General features: G+C 38.9%; 1 protein-coding gene across 1 annotated transcript in view; it reads right to left on the bottom strand.

The window, feature by feature from the left end:
* Positions 1-22,702, bottom strand: part of LOC145449534 (dynein axonemal heavy chain 5-like) — a 76,211-nt gene that overhangs the window by 35,865 nt on the left and 17,644 nt on the right. The window contains exons 14-42 of the mRNA XM_080327924.1: positions 22,414-22,614; positions 21,608-21,795; positions 20,828-20,999; positions 20,564-20,709; positions 20,403-20,504; positions 19,514-19,638; positions 19,326-19,444; positions 18,134-18,333; positions 15,972-16,250; positions 14,924-15,125; positions 14,292-14,527; positions 13,475-13,693; positions 13,306-13,411; positions 12,643-12,838; positions 12,056-12,203; positions 11,417-11,563; positions 10,862-11,007; positions 10,650-10,803; positions 9,833-9,996; positions 9,104-9,260; positions 8,517-8,729; positions 7,009-7,233; positions 3,826-3,998; positions 3,585-3,763; positions 3,036-3,184; positions 2,835-2,971; positions 2,460-2,556; positions 1,194-1,380; positions 47-256 (exon numbers count right to left, since the gene is read on the bottom strand). Of these exons, the coding sequence (XP_080184050.1) occupies positions 47-256; positions 1,194-1,380; positions 2,460-2,556; positions 2,835-2,971; positions 3,036-3,184; positions 3,585-3,763; positions 3,826-3,998; positions 7,009-7,233; positions 8,517-8,729; positions 9,104-9,260; positions 9,833-9,996; positions 10,650-10,803; positions 10,862-11,007; positions 11,417-11,563; positions 12,056-12,203; positions 12,643-12,838; positions 13,306-13,411; positions 13,475-13,693; positions 14,292-14,527; positions 14,924-15,125; positions 15,972-16,250; positions 18,134-18,333; positions 19,326-19,444; positions 19,514-19,638; positions 20,403-20,504; positions 20,564-20,709; positions 20,828-20,999; positions 21,608-21,795; positions 22,414-22,614 (4,977 nt within the window). The remainder of the gene's footprint in view (positions 1-46; positions 257-1,193; positions 1,381-2,459; positions 2,557-2,834; positions 2,972-3,035; positions 3,185-3,584; positions 3,764-3,825; positions 3,999-7,008; positions 7,234-8,516; positions 8,730-9,103; positions 9,261-9,832; positions 9,997-10,649; positions 10,804-10,861; positions 11,008-11,416; positions 11,564-12,055; positions 12,204-12,642; positions 12,839-13,305; positions 13,412-13,474; positions 13,694-14,291; positions 14,528-14,923; positions 15,126-15,971; positions 16,251-18,133; positions 18,334-19,325; positions 19,445-19,513; positions 19,639-20,402; positions 20,505-20,563; positions 20,710-20,827; positions 21,000-21,607; positions 21,796-22,413; positions 22,615-22,702) is intronic.

The following is a 22,702-nucleotide window of genomic DNA, read 5'->3' as shown; positions in this document are numbered from 1 at the left end:
AATGACATATTAGTTCATGCAAAGTAAAATTATTCCCATTACTGACCTGTCATAGCTTTCATAAGGGTATGAATGCAGCAAGTTTTCCCAGCTCCACTGGGGCCCAGAGCCATCATGCCGTGCCGGACGCGTTGCGTTTCGAACAGCTGAATAATTTTCAAGACCCACGGCGGGTGATTGATGAGCCCCGCTTCTGTCACACGCTTGCTAATGGCTCCCTCAAGCTCGGGATAACCAGCCTGCCCCAATTGAATTGCTGGAAAACGAAAAGGCGCCGATAAACAAATCATTTACCACAGGAATTTATGTATTATGACTTGATTACTGAAATCGTGGCAAAGTTTGCTGAGCGCACAACCAAGAGGCCTGTAAATAAGCAAGCTTGTCGAAAGGCTCACATACTGTACAATGAAAGTGTGCCTACTCTTGCGCGAAGAGTTATTTTGTCAATAGAAATTATAGCCTCGAAACCTCGGTTTTTCATATCTCCACATCCAAAACAAGTTGCTCAAAGCTACACAAGTTTGTTGAAACTACATTTCTATGAGTTTGAGTTCATGGTAAAAAAATTTTTTCTCAATCACAGTGACATTATTTTCCTTGTGACCGCAAAAGGGATAATTCTTTTTTAACGTATAACTAGGTCACTATTACTCAGGGTTGTAATGACTCGACTCACGATTTTTTTGTGACTCCACTCGTGTATGACTCGAACCAAGTCATATGACACGAGATTAGGAAGGCCAAGACAGACATTTCCTTGAAACTTCGAAGTATAGTAAAGTCACCACATTAATTGTATTTCGTCTATCCGTCCTGATACTTGGAAAATAGGGCCGGAAACTGTTAGGACTGAGGGAAATTACGATATTATGAATACGAGCTATTCTATTTCAATCGAGCAGGGTTTAAAATAATGGGTTGAACCAGATTGAACTCAAAACTGAACAGTGAACACTATGACTTGGACACGACCCTCTACTCACTGACTTGGACTTGACTCGGTGGTGAATTGAAAATGACTCGACTTGACTCGAGTCAGAACTATAAAAGTCAGATTGATTTGCAACTCGGAACCTTCTGACTTGGTTACAACCCTGTCATAATCTCATAATCACAAAGTCACTCCATTTTGTCAAGCCCAAGTTGTAAGTTTATAATCCGCATTAAATTCTAACCAACTCTTGGCTTACATGGAAACAGATCGTTGATCAGCGATAAAAAGAGAGGTTCGTCTTCGTCGATGAGTTTCGATAGGTTCATGTCGCGTAGCACTCTCATCACGATTTTGTTTTCTGTGTCGTCGGGATTCTTTCTCTTTGCCGCGCCCAGCGTTCTCAAGACCGACAAGATGTTTCTCAGTCCAAAATCGTAATGCACCTGGTTGTAGAAACGACGGAATTGCAATCACGATAACATCCATCCAACAACAGCGCGTATGGGATAGCATGGAGGGGTGGTGCAAGACTTGAAACGCCTTACTAGGCTATATCTGCACCTTCCTTGTCCAGTAGGGCTCTTCAAAAATGACTTTTTTCCTCAAATCGCACTGGCTACTTGATAAAATTGTTAGATTACCTAATTTAAGCCTACACACAAAATTTGGTTCAATTCCAACCAGTAGCCGCATTGCTACAGGAGAAGAAAGTTTCTATTTATTATATGAAAATGAATAACAAAAAATTTGAGAATTTTCTGTTCACCCCATGAAAGTGTTGGGTTGTCTATAGAAACGATGTTCACCAAATTTGGTTGAATTCCAACCAGTAAAAGCGGAGTTATTGCCGTCGAAAAATTTTGATTTGATTAAAATAGTATTTACGGTGGGCACCGCTATAATAAATAATTAAAGAATTGGTCACCGTAAATACTATTTTATTCATAATCCAAATTTTTCGACGGCGATAACTCCGCTTCCACTGGTTGGAATTGAACCAAATTTGGTAAACATCGTTTCTATAGACAACCTAACACTTTCGTGGGGTGAACATAAAATTTTCAAATTTTTGGTTATTTATTTTTATATAACAAATAGAAACTTTCTTCTTCTGTAGCAATGCGACTAGTGGTTGGAATTGAAACAAATTTGGTGTGTGGGCTTAAATTAGGCTACCTAACAATTTTATCAAGTAGCCAGTGCGATTTGAGAAAAAAAAGTCATTTTTGAAGAGCCCTATCGTCCAGCGGCATATGCACATCATTCACTCACGGTATACAATGAACAGATCGTGTGAATGTATATCATGAGTTTGTGTATATGCCGACAAAATCATAAAGGACAAAAATACAGAATGGCCTATTCCTATACACGTTGATGTGTGTTGAATCAAGGTAATGGGTGACACTATTTTGAAATGCCTTTATTGGAAATCTCTGAATCTGATAAATCAAAAACTTTGCGCATATCGCAGACTTCAGTTTCCAAAACAGACGTAACCAATTATTTCGATCAAAATTACCTGCTTCGTCAACTGCTCCTCGCAAAGTTTGTACAAGATGTAGAACTTTCGTGACAAAATAATATTTTCCTTGAAGCCTACAGCGGCGAGTTTCACTCTGAAATAGAAATAATTCAAATTTTATAGAAGCCATTTGGAAGTGCTAGTAACTGTTACAAATGTCAATGAAACATGAATACTGCAAAGCAAATTTGGTGTCATATTATCCATACTAATATCCAAACTCAAATTGCAACATGATACTGATATCTAATACTTCATACCATTAGAGGATTTGGCTTTATTATGATTACTAGTGGTTCTCCCATTGAAATAACACCCACATCTCAAACAGCTTACTCTTGCTCTAACTCTTGCAATATCGCAATTATTCACCTGATGATAATCATTCTGTCCGGCACCATCATAGCCACGTTCCTGAAGTTGATCTTCAGGTTCTCCGGCAATTCCTGTCTCCCAGCATAACCAGGATTCATGGTCAGGAAGATTCCGAATTCAGGATTCATATTGACCTGAAAACATAACGGTATGATTTCACGTTATCTCGATTAACTCCAAGGGGAAAACAATCCAGACCTCATCTCCGTCGGTGAAGATAAATTTACTTTTTCTTTCTTTCTTCGCGGAAAGGACGACAGATATTTGTTGAGCCGCGACAGAAAGCACGGGCAATTCGATTCTGTTAAATTCGTCGAAACAGCCCCAGGATCCAGATTGCGCGAGACCTAAAGCAACATTTGAACAATTAAACTACAATGCACACCATTTAATCACAGTGAAATATAAAAGATTTAAATAATTTTCTGTCACTGTTGCGACCAAAGTTGCTCGAAGTAATTCTCAAGTACTCAAATCTAATTTTCAAAACTACTTACTCGAGTAATTATCATTTCTTTCAATTTCTACTTCGAAACGAAATAGCTTATACTGTCTTCAAAATTTCTACTCCTAGTTGTGATTGTACAGATATTTACGGCATTAATTCCACAGCTACTTGGTAGCAAGCTCTCAAGCATCAATAGTTTTGAGAGAAAATCAATACCAAATAATTGTTTGTCGAATTGTCAAATTTGTGCCATCATGTATCACAACTTGAGTGCAGTCGTACAGAAAGACCAAATTTACCCTTGAAGATTCTTCCCAGCCCGCGGAAGTCCATCTGATCGGAACAATTAAACACGACCACGTATTTTCCAAGCGCTTTTCCCATGTCCTTGGTCGTTTCCGTTTTTCCCGTACCAGCGGGACCAGCCGGGGCACCTCCCATGTTCATACCCAACGCTTGAGCGAGCGTGATGTAACATCTGTGTCACGAATAATTCAATTCCGCATCTTAGCGAAGGAGATTGAATGTAAAAAGGTGTACCTGTCGGTCAGCGGTGTAATGACGAGTCTCTCGGTGCAGCCTAGAAATTCGTTTTGATATTCAAAGTTGACGTCTGTGATCGAAATGATGGTCTTGTCTTTATCTTCGTCAAAGTAAAATCTGCTCTGCTTTTGCCATTCGAAGTCTGTGACGGTCTTGATTCCTTTTTTAACCTGTCAACAACGCGATCAAGGTCTTACAAGCCACACAAGAAAAAAAAACAGCGTAATCTAAATGCGACACGACAATTGCTGTATGGAACTCATGTCGAGCAAAATAATAATAAAACTTATGGTGACGTGAATGAGCTAAATTAGCCACGCCTTAAATTTTGTTTGATAAGAGATTGTAAAATATACTTGGGAGTCCGAATTGGAAGTAGAATCCAAGTCATGAGTCAATTTACTTTTCTGAAATAACCGCCCAATGGCATCGAATTCATCACTGGCCGGAGGACTAGGCCTAAGCACCATGACTTCAGTACTCTAATCTGAATCGAGCATCGGTGATAACTAGGGCGTTTTTTTTCACATGTCAAAATTTTGTCAAAATTGTAGCGTTAGGCCAAATTTTGTCAAAATTGTTCAAAAAGTCTGTATCGCATATTTTGCACTGTCGGTGAACTTATCATGTGATATTTTACAGCTTGTAGCCTACTTTATAGGCCTAACGTTGTAAACGGCTAATTGTCTGCACATTGTGAATGATAAAAGGTCAAATAAAACAAATAGGTGGGCATGGCGTTATGGTCATTTGGTCAGCGTACCGCAATATCCTAACCGAAGAAAGACTTCTTGGGCATTGCATCATTCTTGTATTAAGAAGCGCATGATGAAAAATTGTGATGTAGACCAGTGGTTCTCAACCTTTTTCACCTCGCGGACCGGTAAAATTTTAAGTAATGTCTGGCGGACCGGTGAGCTTTCAAAATTGAAATGAAGCTAAAATGTAAAATAAGCAATCGTTTTTTTGCAATTATATGGTGCTAGAGAGTGACATTTAGTTGGTTTTGATCGTAATTAATTATCTTCATGCGATTTTATGGTAGCGAGTCTGCTGAGTCGAGGTACAATTGCCTTGTCTAGATAAGCGTGCTACCTCCGAGAGTCAATTACAGTATTTCGCGCTGAAGGCCGCGGGTTTAACCGACCACGCCAACTAAAATAATATTATTGTATCTGACAATATCGAGAGAAGAAGCATTTCGGAGTCGAACCAAGCACCATGCTCAATCTCCACTGCCACCAGACGCAGGCTACTCTGGCAACTACGAACACAATGCGAGCCGCAAGAAAACACCTTACATCAGCTATACGGGCCATTCGCAAATCCGGGCCGAAAAAGCACGTCAGCCCACCACAAAAAACGTTGGTCTTAGGCCCACACACGGCGATAGGCCAAACTTCCGGGGGCTTCGCCCCCAGACCCTATACATGCAGTTGAGTGGATGTTTCACCTGTACTTGTGAGGACATTCATTCTACTGAGTGTAAGCAGAGAGTTTATATATATAGCTTAATCGCGCCAATAGCAAAAATTTTCGATCATTCATGACTGAATGGGTTTTATCGCAGTCGAATTCTTAGCACACCTTTCGTTGTCCCATGTTAGCCTAAACTTCATTATGTGTTGGTACGTCGTCGCGCGGTAATGACTGACGCCGAAATCCCAATTTCAATAAATCATGCGTATTTCTCGGAGAAGGGGACCTAATAATCAAGACATTTAGTGACGTTAAATCACGCGAAGCGCGAAAAGAAATTGGAAAAATGTTGGAAAAAGTTTTTTTTTAAATGCTATGATTTATGTTCATTCGCAAAATAATTTTGGGCCCTTTTCAAGCTTGGCCCCTCTCCAATTCGGCGGTTTTGAGTGCCCCAGTTACGGTCCTGCACAAAATGAATGAATCGAAAACGAATGATCGCGCAAACTGTGCTCTTTAGCGCTGAGTCAGCTCGTATCTGTTCTGTACTTGTCGCTCGCATGTCGTCAAATGACACGTCTTGAACTTCAAGTCAAATCGAACATGTTTCCCGCCCTGATGTTACCTCACAAACTTCAGTTTATTCAGTTTAAAATTTGATGTTGTGTTTATTTTATCAATGGACAAGCCTCCAACATTGCATCTTGAAATTAAGGTATAAAACTGCAATATACCTGGCGGACCCGCAGGAATGTCGTCGCGGCCCGGCACCGGTCCGCGGACCGGCGGTTGAGAATCACTGATGTAGACAACATTGTCAGAATGAAGCAACACGGTTTGTCACCAGTAGTGTACGCGCAACTTGAGTGTTGTCAGCCAACAACTGCTGCTGTTGAACGGCCTTGGCAAGCTTCTTTAGTAAGGACATGCATTTTCTAGCCAAGAATGTAGGAAAGTATCTCTCGTTGTACTACAAAATATTTTAATTATTTCTACCATAATACGTATTGTAACCACTGGAATTCCTCATAGGGCCAGATTTCGTTAAAATATTTTTTTTTTCATGTAAAAAGTTGCCTGTTTCTAAGCCAAAAACGTTTTTTGAGGTCAAACTACATCGTTAGGACAGCCAGTACCAACCAGAAATGATGATAAGTGGCACAGGAAAACACCTAATTTGCATACGTTAGGTCAAAATTCATTTTGTTTAGGTCAAAAAATATCACAATTTTGATTTTTTAGGTCAAAATTTTCCTTTTTTTAGGTAAAAAAACCGCCCTAGTGATGACCCTTAATGTTCAGTTATGAAATTTTACTTTTGAAACCTTTTGCACACCATGGAAGCCTTGAAATGTAGATTGATTGTAACACAGCATCTTAAAACATCACTGAGCTATCCACTTGCGTGGGTAGAAACGACAATAATGGTTTCAAAGCGGAACGAAATTGGTACGATGGAAAAAATACCAATTATATTTAATGTGGTGTATACCTAGCATACTCCAAAAAGGTACATATCCCAGCCTTTGGAATGCTCTCTACGGTTATGACCTTGACTCGAAGCCTGATATTTGATTCAAAAATCACTCACGTACTAGATTTTGCCCTACAGAATACCACTTTTCTTTTTATTATACCCAGGACGATAGAACATATACTTTTCTGTATGGAGTTGCATTTGGAGTAATCTGTCAACGTATTTCTTGATATTTCAAATATGTGTTTCGAGCAACTCAAAGTTTTCAAAACACTACCCCTCACCAAGTCGTCGAATATATCTCTCTGGTGCACGTGGATGGTGATGAGCGTCTCGTATTTGACCCTTTCCACCTTGCTCAAGTCCATCGTGGTCCGGTCGATGAGCACGTTCAAGAGCTCGTTGAATCCTTGATTGGTGGTCACCATCACTTTCTTGTCGTATTTAGCGTTGGATAGAGCTTCCGTCGCGTCGCGGGTCCACAGCATTTGCAGCCCGAGTAGACCGACCTGTGATATCGCATTACAATATTACATGCATTACAGCACATACATTACATTTACTTTTTCTATTCCATTATGTTCCTTTTAAACTGAGGGAAGAAATGGATTATTACATCCAAATATGTATGGGTGAATCTAACCTGAGCTTATGATTTGCATGATTATTAAATGCATGATTGTTTGTGTCAGTATTTCATGGTTTACAAATTGAATTAGCTGTCTCTATTTTTCTCTCTTGAACTTATGGCACTTATGCAAGTCCACGAAAGAAAAATAGATACTTATACAATGGATTACCATTATTGATGGCAAAATCATTAAATAGCGATCAGTATTAAAGCACAGTCGATACCAGATTTTTAAACCGATACCAATATCGCACATAAAATATATATTGGCCGATAAGAAAATGTAACACATTTCAACCATAACTCCTGATTCGTGGGGGTAATTTGTACATCCCATATAAACTTCATTGAGTAACAATACATCTCCAGTAAGAAACTAGTAATTTTACTCAGACAGGCTTATTTTGTGGTTTGAGAATATATCATGTCAGCATTTTCGTCAAGAATTGAACTCAAATTGTGTTCACAAATCAACCCAACAGTATTGATGACCACTCACACACACACACACGCACACACTTGGAGCAGTTGCAGGAGTGATGACGTCATCGAATGGGCAGATCGGGCTGTACTCAATATTGTGACGCATTGTATTTGTATGATATACATTCATGTAAACTCATCTTGTATGGTTGATTGTGTAGAAATGCTTTGAACATTGAACTTTCCATTTATATTCATTTATTTCTCGTTTCCATATCTTTGTTGGGAATGACTTATATTTCAATGAAAGTTTGATTTTAACCGTTCCGCTTTACATCAAAATTCTTACCTTACCATGGTAAAGTTTATTGAGTCTCAGAAATCAACATATCCCTCATTGGTATCAAGTAATTTCAACTACTGTATACAAGTAACACAACTTTGCATGGCAAAGATTTCAGAATTTTCCGGCGCCGCACTTACTTCTGTGACATTGTTGGTTGCTATTTACCGTGTCTTAGCTATGAAACGATTTCGTAACAGTTATAATCTCCATAACTATAAAGGATGTTCAAATAAAAATATTTGCCTAGCTTACAGTTGGTCAATCATTGATAACGTCTTCAACAATATACTTTACCATAATCGTGACCATATTTGGATACGCAGGCCTACACTTTCATGAAGTAACCGAGATGAAGCCGCTTGAAATGCGCACTAAGGTCATAAACTCCTCACCTGAGCCGGGAAAGAGTTCAAGAATTCAATCAACTGGAAATTAGTGTCCTGCAACGCCATGAACGCGGTTTTTATGACGGTGTGGAGGGATTGTTTCGATTTGACAAGAAGTTGGTTCAACCAGATCTCAACATTGCCTTCTGCGTTGACATGGTTGATGAGGTCGATAGTTTCGCCCTCTCTCGATATGATAGCGAGGATCCTGTCGTAAAACTGAAAACGCAAGAAACAAGGGTGAGGATTTTCAGCTTCAAAGAAACTATAATAAAGTACTAAGAATGCTTCAAAACACCAACTAAATCAGCAACGTACATCTTCTATGTGTGCTCTCATGAAACTACACCTTGTTCGACAACAATTGTCCATGTAGTCACAGGGAATATTCTTGCTAATGTTAAACTCCATAGACAGTTCAAAAACTAGTATGAAAAGCTCCACATTATAGTACCTTGCAGCTATTCATTGTATCTTCTTAACCAAGAAAGTTTGGATTGCTTTGAACGAAATTACATTGTCATTTTGAATACTACAGTTATTATGCAATAGGAATATAGGCACAGATCAGTGTTTTCACACAGAATATTTACCTTTTCGTGAAATTTAACATTCTTGATATTGTCAAAAACATTCAGCAAGTGGGCTTGGATTGTGTGGGAATTACTAGCTTGGCCGAGGATTTCCAACAGGACCGGGTCGGACACAAAAAAGAATCGGGGGAATAAGAGCCTCTTCTTCTCCAAATACCTGTACAGAAAAATTGATTCAATCGTTAGAGAAAAGTTGCGTCACGGAATTCACGATTTATTAAAACTTCACGATTTATTAAAACTCCAGCCAATACCAAACACTACAAACATTACAACATATTACATTTCTCGTAGTGTGAGAGAGAGAGAGCAATATGTGTTTCACAAATATTACACCGAATGAATTAAATGCTGACCCATTATTTTGTAAGCAAATATTTAAAAATGACACCATCGTTACCCTTCCGAGCCATCCACAGTTACCGGGATACCGGATTGTGACTAACTGCAAAAACAGATATTTCTTCAGGTGGGAGACTAGACTTAATGAAGATATATTATAGGTGTACTGCGTTATCATAAACTAGATGACAAGAATTAGTAATTTGACTGAGAAATACTGTATGCTTTGATGGCATACTACTCCACGCATATGCATATATATATATCTCAACTTATTAATGTATTAGCTGAATTCATTGTTTGTACTTTTAAAGCTATGTAACAGTCGTACAACACAGCCATATCAAATTAAATTTTCTGGCGAGTGGACAGAATGACCAGTCATACCCGGTGAGAGATTTTTGACAGAGTTCCAGCTGCTCCAGCAAATGTGGCAGCAATTGATGCATAGTCTCGTCTCCGACGCAACATTTCACGACGTTTGTCGTCTCGTGAGCCCGGGTCATGATTCTAACCCAAGACTTGTCGATATTCGAGAATCTCTTCGCCTCCTGCAATACAGAGAAGCATTACGAGCCTGTGCTAGTAGTGACGAGATTTTTTTTTAATAGTAGCCAGTACCAACGTGCACTTTGCCGATTGTAGTAGAAATTGGACCAGAAACCAAGTACAGCCAAAAAACTATTAGTAATTTTACTCGGGAAATTTGTAAACTGATGACTAAAACAGGTCATCACTTTTGTCCAATCTTAATCACGGCCTCAGTACCAAAAATAAAGTCATTTTCAAGTCAAAAAGAATGAAGACAATATTTTTTATAAGAAATCGCCTTTCAAAATAAACACAAAGCTCAGTAATAAGGACAGTATGGCACCTGCATATCACAGATGAGTGAATTTGTTCAAATACCTCAGTACCGAAAATATGGACACAAGTCAAAAAGAAAGACAAATCTTAGAATTAAGGACAATGTAGTTTTACGAGACATCGCCCATCAAAATAAGAACAAATCTTAGAAATAAGAACGGTATGGCAACCCTGCATATCACAGATATGAGAATTTGTAAACATACCAAGTCTAAATCACTCCTCAGTACCGAAAATAACGTCACAAGTCAAAAAGAACAAGAAATCTTGAAAGTAAGGATGGTATGGCAAACCTGCGTAAGTGCGCATCACACATATAAGAAATATGTAAAATTACCTTTGGAAGTTGTTTCGCGATATCACCGCCGACAAACACGGCCTCCAAATACACCCACAAGTTCTGCACGATCATCCAGTTTTCAATGATTTCAGTCGTGTTGGTCAGGTTCGACACCCACTTCTGAATATTTGCCCGGAACGGAGTATTGTATCTGAAGCCACGAAAAGCTACGGCGCCTGTTTCTCGTTACAGTTTTCACATGCACTCACCGATTGCTCATCAAAGAGCTGAGGATCATCAAGCTGTCTTCCAACGCGGCGACGATCTCAGTCGTGTGGTCGCCGCGGAGAAGTAGCTCGCCGCGGTTTTTGAAATTGGCAAACACAAATTCGTGGCCTTCCCATTCCAGTATTACCTAAAAGATTTAATCAGGAAGTGAGCAAAGTACTCGGCGCTTCAACTAGAGAAGAAGTAAGAGCAATGTAATAAATTTCTAAGCAATTATATTTTAAAGTAGTGTAAAAAAGTAGATTTGGTTTGAGTCGCATAGTTTCAAAATCCTGATTACTAACGCAAAATGACTATTGACACTGCCAATAGGTCAAATCTTACACAACACGTAACATAAATTTACCCCAAAAATACTTTTTGCTTGATCAATAATTGATTTATTGTTATTATTTATCGTGTGATGGTACTGAGTTTATTCTAAGTTGAAATTCACTGGGCCTATGCACATGACATAGACCTTGGCAAAATGTTATGTATTCCTACTTCTTAGGCATGTGCTACCACTGTGTAAAAGAGTATACTTAGCAACATACCGCCTTCATCTTCGCTTCAATATCCTTTTCCTTGACAGCAGCCACACAGATGTCTTCGATATCTTCCTTGTGCTCAAGAAGCGGTGCCTCCATGATATTTCGCAGGCTGAAGGCTTCGTTTTCGATGTCGAATTCATGCTGAGTCGTCTAAAACAAATGGAGAAGATTTAACTAACGGAGTGGTGTATTTCACATCTTTCCGACAGCATTCACGCTCGATTCGAAACCTAATCAAACTTTATTCAGTCACGTTTAAGGTGTACACAGAATCAATGAAAAGAAGTCCAAATGTCACATTAGTATTCTGCCTTGCTCGAAAATTTACATTGTTATTCTACATCTACATCAATATATATATTCAATTTTCTCTCCAATTCTCTACTAGTTGCTGATGATTACCCCTGACGAGTGCCACCCGACCCGGTGTATTTCAATATGAATATATTATTCAATTCTATATTTACATTTACATTTACATTTTACATGAACATTTACATTTTGCTTCTAGAGAAATTTACAGCCACATTTGCTTATTCAGTTACAGCGATACAATCAAACCTGCCAGTCAGCAATGACCCAAAGGTTCAGAAGTAAACACACGTTGCAGAACCATAAGGAGAAATACTTGTTTCGAAATACCTTTGCGATGCGGTCCCAATGTCTTTGCTTCATCGCTTTGTTGGACATGAGCTCCAAAAGCGGGCACGTTTCCGAGAAATCGTCGATTTTGGCCTTCAAGTCCAGGTACGCTTGCCACTCTCGCAAAGCCCTTGGTAGCTTGCGGCATCTGCAAGATAAGCAAGAGTAGAGTTGAGCAACTATTATTTTTTTTCAGCTTTCCAAAATTACATTACAACTAGAATTATAGCTACCCTTTTTTTGCCAAATTTGATTGGGATTAAATTACTGAATTCACAAAAACTTGAAACTTGAATTAAAGTTAAGTGTAGACAAGAGTATGAAGAATATTTCGGCACTGCATCCTGACAAGCTTCTTGGAGGTACAGAACTTCAATATACAATTGAATAATAGATTCATATTGAAATGAACCCGAATATTTTCGGTTGGTGACGTCATATTTTGTGATACGATTGTTGATATACGATGTTCTTTCCAATTCTCTACTAGTTGATGACGATTACCCCTGAGGAGTGTAAGCCGAAAATACTCGCGTTCATTTCAATATGAATATACTATTCAATCGCAGCATCTTGCTATCACGCACCTATTTTGAAATTCCAGCAGCTCGTCGTTGATCTTTTCGATGTCAATTTCAGTCCAGAGGATGTCGTAATATCCGTTGACCGAGGATAGGACGTTGTTGTAAAGCTGGTAGAGTTTCTGCAGCAGGTTCAGCTGCTTTCTGACTTCCTCCAATTCTGGGTATGGAGTCACGGGAAGACCGAACAGCTCTTCACCACCTGTGTGAATACAACGAAAGGAAACAAAGTTAAGTCTTGACGCATCAAAACATCGCAGATAGCTATCATATGGTCAACAAAATCCCTCTATATTACAATTAAACCTTACAGTGTATGGCACACTTCAGGTAAATACACTTTTGCTACTAGCCTACATTTTAGCATACCCGATTCAAGCTTCTAATCATACATTATGTTATCAATATTATGATTTTTCCTATTTGTGTCATGATCGTGCCTAGGGAGCAGGGGTTCGGGATATTGGTTGTTGCTGCGGGGTGAGTTGATAATTAGGGGAGTGCGGTGCCTAATAGGATCATAAAATGATAAATTTGACACACTTAGGCTTGTCCAATCATTACAAAACTTGGGTAGATGAAAGATAACATCTAATAGAACAAATATCAACAAAAAAATTTAGAATATTTTCCATTTTCAGGGGTAATCTCCTCTCTTAAATCGCTTACCTGAATAGGTCTGAAACTTTCTCCATATTGTATCAAATCGATTTTGATATATAATCAACCGATCGCTCGCTTCTTGCGGTTGAACGCCCGTCACCATCGGTCCAGTCTGTCAATAACGTAACACACATATTTATCACAATTCCTCTCAAATTAAGACCTGCCGAGTCACCTCTTCGTAGTTCTCCAGAAATTCCGCCGCATCGTGCTGAAACGTTTCGATGCTGGACAGCAGCTCGCTGCGGAAAGTGGGTTGAATGTCGACCAGGTTGTTCTGTACTTCGGTGGCTTGGACCAGCAGCTTTTCCCAAGTGTAACGCAGAAGGTCGACCCTTTCCAAATCCTCTTTGGTGACCGGTATGTTGAATTTGATCAACATGTTGTAGGAATTCTGAAATTTCGAAAATCGTTACGTCATTAGATTCATAATATAATTTCAGTACTGCAAGAAAACTTGACTCGAGTCATTTTTTCAAATGCGTAAAATGACTCATCTCGACTCGAGTCATTGTGCACGACTCGAACCAAGTCACATGACTCGAGACTAGGACGTCCAAGACAGACATTTCATTGTAACCTCGAAGAAAAAAAGTTACCACATTATTGGTATTTCGTCTATCAGTCCTGATACTTGGAAAATAGGGTAAGAAACTGTTAAGACTGAAGAAAATTACGATATTATGAATGCGAGCCATTCTATATCAATCGCGCAGAGTTGCAGAAAGTGGGTTGAACCACATTGAACTCAAAACTGAACATGAACATAATGACTTGGATTCGTACTTGAGTCAAAATACCATGACTCAGACTCGACCCTCTACCAGCTGACTTGGACTCGGACTTGACTCGGTGGTAAATTGAAAATGACATCACATGACTTGAGTTAAAACTATAAAAGTGGGATTGACTTGTGACTCGGAACCTTGTGACTTGGTTACAACCCTGATTGTGACCTAATTTCGAATTGTACCATTGTAATCGTAATTTACCTCGATCGGTCCAATGGTCATGTCGATATCGATCTGACGCTCGCGAATCTCCTTCAAGCTCGCCATGAGAACTCGAATGTCATCCAAGTCTTTCACTTGACGGCTCAGTTTCTTCGACACGTCATCGATAAACATCAGAATCTCTTCCATCTCGTGACAATACTTGGAATTGCAATCTCGTCCGAAGCTGGTGATCCAGTCTTGACACTCGGTGGTGAGTGATAACTTCAAATCGTCTGTGAAGAAATCTCGGATTAGGAGCATGGATTTGGATTTGAAGGTTTTGGTTAGGAGTTAGTGTGATTCTTATTAATGTAGGTACTGCAGTCTCATTACCAGGGGCATAACAGAGGTTAACATCTAAATTGGGATTGCGAGCTTATGAAAAAAAATACACAGACATAAAAAACAGTCTGCATAACTAGATAGCATTTTTATGATATTTTAGTATCCCACCAAATCACGATAACTGAAATTTTTCTATTGACAACATCGTCAACTTTCAAATCTTTCCAGCAATTTGTTCAGATGATGGAACATACAGTAAAGTTGAACTGAATTCAAGTATGTGCCCGATTTCAATCATTTTTATTCACACACTCAAATTAACAATACATTCATAAATTTATGACCTGTGTGAACCGCAACCGGCCCGGCCGAGATTGTCTGAGGTTCGGAATTGATGTCGTCGATCCAAGCCTTATATTTTAGCATTTCTTCCTCGTATTCTCCGACAAGAGATGATTTCGCGCGGAATTCCTCGAGCACTTCCGTTCTGTCGGTCTTCCAAACGTGATGGTACTTTTTGAAATGCTCCAAAACGGTGAAGAGTTCCTACAAAAAATAACAAAATAATAATCGAAAGTGTGTAAATCTTTACAAAAGTAATGCAAACATGAAAACAGCTCAATGCGAAATAACTTTTTCAAGCAAGTTGAAAAATGGTATAAGTTATCTCAGTGGTTTATGCCAACAACACAAATGTAAGTCTTGGGTTGTGATACGTTCATGAACTGAAATTTGGGTCTTGCTCTAAAAGTTTAGGAACTATACTTGGCTTGGGCAACACTTACATAGAACTGTGCCTCAGAGGGTAAAATTCATGCTGCACAATCTTCAATATGAATCATGTATGACACTCTATGAGACAAGACAAGATCCACAAACCAAGTAATTTGGTGAGTATTCAAAAATAATTTATGCCAGTTACATGTAATACTACAGCAATAGAATTGGGTAAAGATATGCATTGGACTTAAGTGGACGAGTTCTACTTTGAGTAATATTTGATATTGAAATAAACCCAAATATTTTCGGCTGACATGACTCAAGTCATCTGCTCGCCTCACTTATTCGAAATTTCAAGCATATTACGTCATAATTGGTGATAAGACTGTTGATATACAAAGGTCTTTCGAATTCTCTGCTAATTGAAGATAGAATAAGATATGATCACTGAATAATACATTCATATTGAATTACACCTGAATATTTTCGGCTGACACTCGTCAGGGATAATCGTCAGCATAGAGAGTTGAAAAGAATAACCACTACAAGTTGCAGACGAGTGTCAGCCGAATATTTGGGATTATATTTCAATATGTACATATTATTCAATTGTATGATGTAGCTCTGAACCTTTAAGAGTCTCTACAAGTTAAACTACAATTGACATGTTACCTCTTTCGATGTGTTTATCGAGCTTCCGATCATCAAAACCAGCTTGTTCACTTCTTTATTCGTGCTAATGGTGTGATGGTAATTGTTGTGCTGAAACGTGAGTCCCGGCAGAGACAGGTGGTGGTGGTGGTCACCTCTTCGGGACTGATGCGGCGAAATAACGTCTCTCGCGTGACTGCCGGCCACCGAGGCCTCCGATACCTCGTCGACGCTCGTAGTGCTTTGGCGACGGGGTAAATTTCCAAAATGCACGCCGTGGGTGTTTTGTGCTGGCGTTTCCTGGAATGTTGGAACAATTGTTGTTTTCAGGAAATGAGGAGACAATAAAAAATATCAAAAGTACAATCTATTTGAAGTGATATTGGTGATGTCAGTACATTGCTGTCAAGCACATAATCCGCAAAACGACATAAGCATATCCGGCATGAATTTCTGTCAGTGCAAATAATGTGAACAGGATTATTACAGGATTATTTGATATGCATTGGCGGCTCTGGATTGAATCGAAATTTTACATTTCTCTAATCTCTATTCTCACTCCTTTTCTATTGTTCTGTTTCAGTGATTCCTAAACTGGGGTCCGTAAACTAGTTTTAGGGGGTCCATAAAATTGGAATGAGTCATCAACAAGCTACAAAAACAGATTATCCATGGAGAATGACGGTGTAAGTGGGATTGCGACTACCTTGCCTAGTCATTGGTTGCTTTACTTTAGCCATGGAATAGTCTAAATCAGGGGTCACCAACCCGGTGCCCGCGGGCACCAGGTAGCCCGCGAGGACTAGATGAGTAGCCCGCGAGCCCATTCTAAAAATATGTGGAATAGCAGCATTTACCAATATTCTTCAGATTATTACCAGTGAGCTTTTAAATATATAGATTGATTGATTCAGCTATTCTTGTTTAAAACACACTAACATGTAACTTACATATGTAAACACTTGAAAATATCTTCAATTACAATTAGTAATATATAGATGTTTGTGATAGAATCACCAGAAATTCAAGATACGGCGCATTGCCTATGAAGGCGACATGACGGAATGCCGTTCACGGTCTTCTTGAAATGGTGGGGGGTTCCGTTACGATAGCTCGACAACCAGGACAATGCCAAAGTAGTAAAAAATATTACTATTCGGAGTCAGATAGCCGTAAAGTACTAGCAGATTTTCAATATCTGTATACCCATTACGTATTGCATCTTTTGGCACAGCTTGTTTCTGTTACACTCAACGCAGTTTAATATACCATGTTTCTAACTTTATGTAATCGTTGCTGGTTTCCGGTATAATGAAATCTTGTCATTTCTGGATGCTGAACAGTTGCAGATTGAAATTGTAACACTGCAAAATGACCCCCACCTCAGTCTGCAGCAAACGTTTGGTGCATTGTTGATACGGAAAAGTACAGTGGTGTATGCGCAGCAGCTATGAAGGTTGCAAGCGTCTATGGTTCAACTTATCGTTGTGAATCAGCCTTTTCGGACATGAACTTCATCAAAAATAAACACAAAACACGCTTAATTAATGCACATCTGGAACACTCACTAAGAATTGCAGTGTCAAGTTGAATACCAGAGTACAGCTATAGAAACATATAACATGATGTCCAGTCCTGCCCAGTGCTATGAATATCAAAGCGGAAATTCAGTGTGACACGGGTAAACGGTGGGAGTAAATAGTAGCCCGCCGCTTCAATCATTACGCAAAAGTAGCCCTCGGTTGCAAAAAGGTTGGTGACCCCTGGTCTAAATAGAGTTCAGCTCGATTTAATGACCTTCAGGTCATTGGATTCTGAAATTTTCGGATTGCCCTCAAAACTCGAAGGGGTTCGCGACCAAAAAAAATTAAGATCCCCTGTTTCATTTATTTCAAGGTTTAGGATACAGTCTTATCTCGATACGAAGTCTTGTACTGGAGAGCAGCAAAATGTCAATTTTTTAGAATGTCTTTACACCGTTCGGCGTTCATTTCCACAATTTTGAGACTATGCTGAAATAAGACCTGCAATGCAAAGATTTCATGAGTGTAATAAAAAATGAAGGTTTATATTTAGAATTTTGATTTTTCAGAGGTTGTGCATTGTAAAAAGAGAGAATCGCGAATTCCAAACCCTCTGCCGCGTACTCATGCGCTGCAGCTATCCCTAATGCACAAACGTACCTCGTCAAATCTCTCTTTGGACCACCGGCCGACTCCTTGCATCACACTGAGTATAATCTCAACGGCGTGATTAACCATCCCTTGCACGTGATCAAGATGCGGGTTGTAGGAGATGTTCGGTATCGAGAGGACGGCCTTGATCAAAATCAGACCGACTTTCTTCATCTTTTCCTGGCTCGAATCAGTTCGAGACTGTTCCGCTGAAACGAGTCATAACACGGATGTTTTTAAACGAGTCCGCAATGCTGCAAGTGACTTAATACGTATCGTAAATCTCAAGCAACTGTGATACTACATTGTGTATAAATAACGTGAAAATTGCCCAAATATGAGTTGTAACATCTGCATCAGCAAATATTCAAACTTGGATTCAAAAGTGAATACCGTATTTACAGCCATTTGAAATTCCTCCATTACGGTACCTATAGCATTAACATACAAATTATTATGAAAAATTTGATTGGTGGTACAGAATTTCAATACAGCATTCAAAATTTCGTAATAAACCCTTATTAAGTCAAAGAATTTGCCTGTTATCAAGCGATACCGGTACGACAGTAGAAATAAAACAGTTAATTCAAAACCAAATACCAAATTTCAAGTCAGCATTATTTGCTTGCAACAATCACCTTCCTGGTTTATGTGAGTCTTTTTCTTGCACAACACAGCGAATATTCCAATGATATTATAAAAGCGACAAGATGGCTTGATATGTCGCATCAAAACTGACCAGACAAGAGTCCTACCGATGCTGATAGAACCAATAACTAGCATAGCACCCTCACCGATGATCTCGATATATTCAGACAGTATTCAAACGATAGGACATCTGGCTCAAGGCGTATTTTGAAAATTTCAGAGCATTTATTTGAGCAGTTTTATGGCCATTGGTATCGTTGAACAATGGATATGATTTCGTGAATTAAACTGGAAAGGGTACATCTGGACACATGTAAGCTATAAGAAATGCAGCAATATTCACGGTCTAACAGTTTTAGTTTATAGTTCTCTTTTACCATCCTGTGATGAACGAAAATTGTCGGTATTTTTTCATTTCGAATGGCCAATGCTGACATTTCTCTCAGAGTGCAATATTTCAGACACCTCGTAACGACAGAAAATTTTAACTATTTCAAGTAATGAATATTAGCCAAGGGTTGGACGAAGTATTGATAAATTTCAGACAATTTACCTGCAAAGAGATGGGCAGTGTGCGACGTGGAGAGCCTTTTCCTGAGCGACTCCAGAGTACGTCGTACCAACTTGACAAGCGCGTCCACATTCTTCTGGTGCAACTGATGGAAAAGTTCTCTGCCAAAAGAATTTACAATTCACAAATACCCACATTCAAACCGCTTCACTTTAAGACGCAAAACTCACCCTGCTTCTTCCTCCATGGCGGATCGCAAGTTACGTTTTTTCTTCCTGGCGCTGGCCGGAGTCCTGGTTTTTGCACTGGACAAAGTCGAACCGGGCCTTGCTGATGTAGTAGCAGGAACTTGTGTCTACACAGCATGAAAAATATTGTGGTGTTGTAAATATCAATGAACTACAGCAAAGCCTAGATCAGTCAAATTATTGGTATATCATTGACAGTAAATGCAGGAGGTCAAAATAGTCAGCATTGATACTCAAATAGAAATAGAAGTATCATGTAAATTTTTACTCAATTACAGGTAGAAGTAGCAATTTCCAAGCATGACTGAACAACTTGAAATACAAGTAGAAAGTGAGAGGTGTCCAAAGTACTTCAAGTAAGTAATTAAAAAATATTTTGGATTTATTATAAAAATCATTTTTCAAATTTTTACTGTCAACCAGATGAAGTTGTTGGGTTGTTTACAAAAATTATGCAAATTTGACGCAATTCCAAGTTATATCAGTTTTTCATTAATAATTCTGGGTTTACTCACCTTCTATGCTATTTTTGCAAATCCAAAATTTTCAACTGCAATAATTTAACTTCTACTGGTTGGAAATGAGCAAATATTGTTAAGCATCGTTCTTTTAGACAACTTGACAATTTCATGGGGTTGACAGTACAATTTGAAGAAAAAAAATATTTTTAAAAAATTCGAGATTTTTTAAACTCCTGTGCATTCACGTCTACCAGTTGGAATCGAGCCAAATTTGCGGTGCAGCATTTTTTAGGCGACCTTACAATTTGATCAGTGAATCTCCGTAATCCCGAAAATGAGTTATGTTTCAACAACCCTACCGACCACCTCTGCCCGTAAATAATATGACTCTTTGCAAACAAATAACTTACATCTTCAGAGAAGTCGAGCAGCATATCGATCAATTCGTTCACGGCTTCCTCCACCATCACATTCTTCATTTGCAGTACTTGACCAGTTTTGGCGCAGATATCCTAACGAAAAACGATGTTACTGACTTGACACGTACGCCGTGGCAATGATTTTTTCAAACCTGAGTGCTTTTCAAAAATTCTTGAGGCGTCATGGACTCGTCGTTTTTAAACTGAACCAGCGGGAGTTTAGTTATTTCGTCCAAAACGCCCTCGATTCTGAACTTCAGCAGGTCGTTGATGCGGTCCAAGAACAATTCAAGGTGAGCTGCGGTAAAAGAAGAGTTTTAGTACCAAAATATCAAATCATGGAACCTTGTAAATAACACTACAATTAATATAATCGGATGGCATCAACTCCCTTTCTACTACAATATCGCATTTACCAAGAGCGGTCCATGTGTTTTCAATGAACGCGTCAATGTTAATGCTTGTCCAGTTGAGTATAGTGAGTCCAGGTTCGAAAGCCGTTTCGACTTTCCCGATATGAGGATCCATCATCGGTTCTATCACCGGCGGTATCTTTTTGCGAATCCTCGCGTATTCCGACAGCAGGTGCTGGGAAAAACATATGCGGTTCAAGCATCCATTCTAGTACAGACATAAGCTTACTTCCAAATATTAAGGGAAAACAATTAAGTGAAATGGTGATCACTGTGATCAGCGATACAACCGTTAGGTCAGTCAGCCAAAGCATGCAGTCATATATAGCCTATAAGTTATAAATATATATATTTATGTTGTAAAAAGTATAATGCAGTATTATGTATAACAATATGCATGAATGTAATATACATGTTACATACATATAACCTATATATCGTTGCTGTGGAATCAGAGCAACCCATTTTTCACATTTTGAGAAAATACGCTTGTCACATTGTTTCAAACATAACCATGGCCAAGATATAGCCGAAAGAAAATGGAAAGCATACAAAACCTTCATTTTCTCAAAATATCAAAAATTAACATGAGCTACTCTGATTCCACAGCGACCATATATATTATATGATTTGGCGTAGCAAACTAAATGGAACAAATAACTATACAAAGTCAAAAAGAAAGATTTAAAACGCAAACGATAATAAGATTGCACGGTTGCATTTTCATGAGCCATATTTTACATTGATATTTGAAGTCATTTAACAAAATGCTTGTATGCACACCTTCAGTTCGCTGCTAAACTTTTTCAGACCGTCACCCTTCTGCCTGATCTTAATGGCGGCCATGGGAACTTCCAGTTCCATTCTAGTCATCGTTTCGGTCTCTCTGATTAGTTGGAGGATCATCGGATCGAAATTGACGTAAAGCTCTTTGCTTTCCGGATGCTTGACCAGGATGGAGGCCTGCATGCCTGGAATGAGGTTGATTCAACGGATTAGGAATCAGAGGTGGCCATTATTGAAGTACATTTTTGCAGTATTCAAGTAGGTTTTGCCTGCTTTCATTAATTCCTCAAGTGGTTATGCTTTCAGGCTTCTTCTACTTCTGCTCAACAGTTGATGACACAAGACTATTAACTTTTTACAGTGTGGTTTTCATGTAAACTAGTAAGTCTTGTTAGTGGTTAGTATTACTTCTGCAAGTGAAATTATCATAGTAACTGGCCGAAATAACAGCTTTATGGTGGTAGCAAAATATATTCTCAAGAATTGATGTATTTGTAGTGATATCATTCATTTTGCGTTGTGAAGAAGATGCACTTTGCACTTCACTTCCAATTTGCTACTAAAAGTATGAGTCACCGACTAAACCTGCCTTTTAAAACCACTTACTGTAACTACTTCCACTTGTAGATAGGTAGAAGTTCATGGCATTACTTCTACATCTACTTTCTGGAAATTTCACTGTCTCTGTTGGGAATTTAGGCCATTCAAAATATCAAAACAATGGTTAACTCCACAAAACAGCAAATATGAGTAAAATCAGTATAAAATTTTCATTGAGTTTGACAATTGACATAAACAGTCACCTTCTTTGGCGTGTTCAATCCCTCTCAGCCACGTTCTGTGATACAGGACTTCGTACTCGAGCAGAACCTTGCCGATCTTGTTGTAGTTCTTGATGACTTTGCGGCCGTCGGAAGTTTTCAAAACGTCTGGCGCCTCCGCCTGAAGAATCTCCATCGGTTTTTGAATGCGACGGAACAGCTGTCGCGCCCACATTATTCTCCCTAAATCGGTGAAAAAAAGGTAAATTGTGTATGATGCATGATGACAATTAGCGATGAAGCACTGGCGCGAAGACATTGCAAACACAAA

This window comes from Botryllus schlosseri, chromosome 11 (assembly GCF_051294905.1).
Source record: "Botryllus schlosseri isolate E-star chromosome 11, Bs_hap1, whole genome shotgun sequence".
NCBI lineage: Eukaryota > Metazoa > Chordata > Ascidiacea > Stolidobranchia > Styelidae > Botryllus > Botryllus schlosseri.
This window is presented reverse-complemented; position numbering and strand designations above follow the sequence as displayed.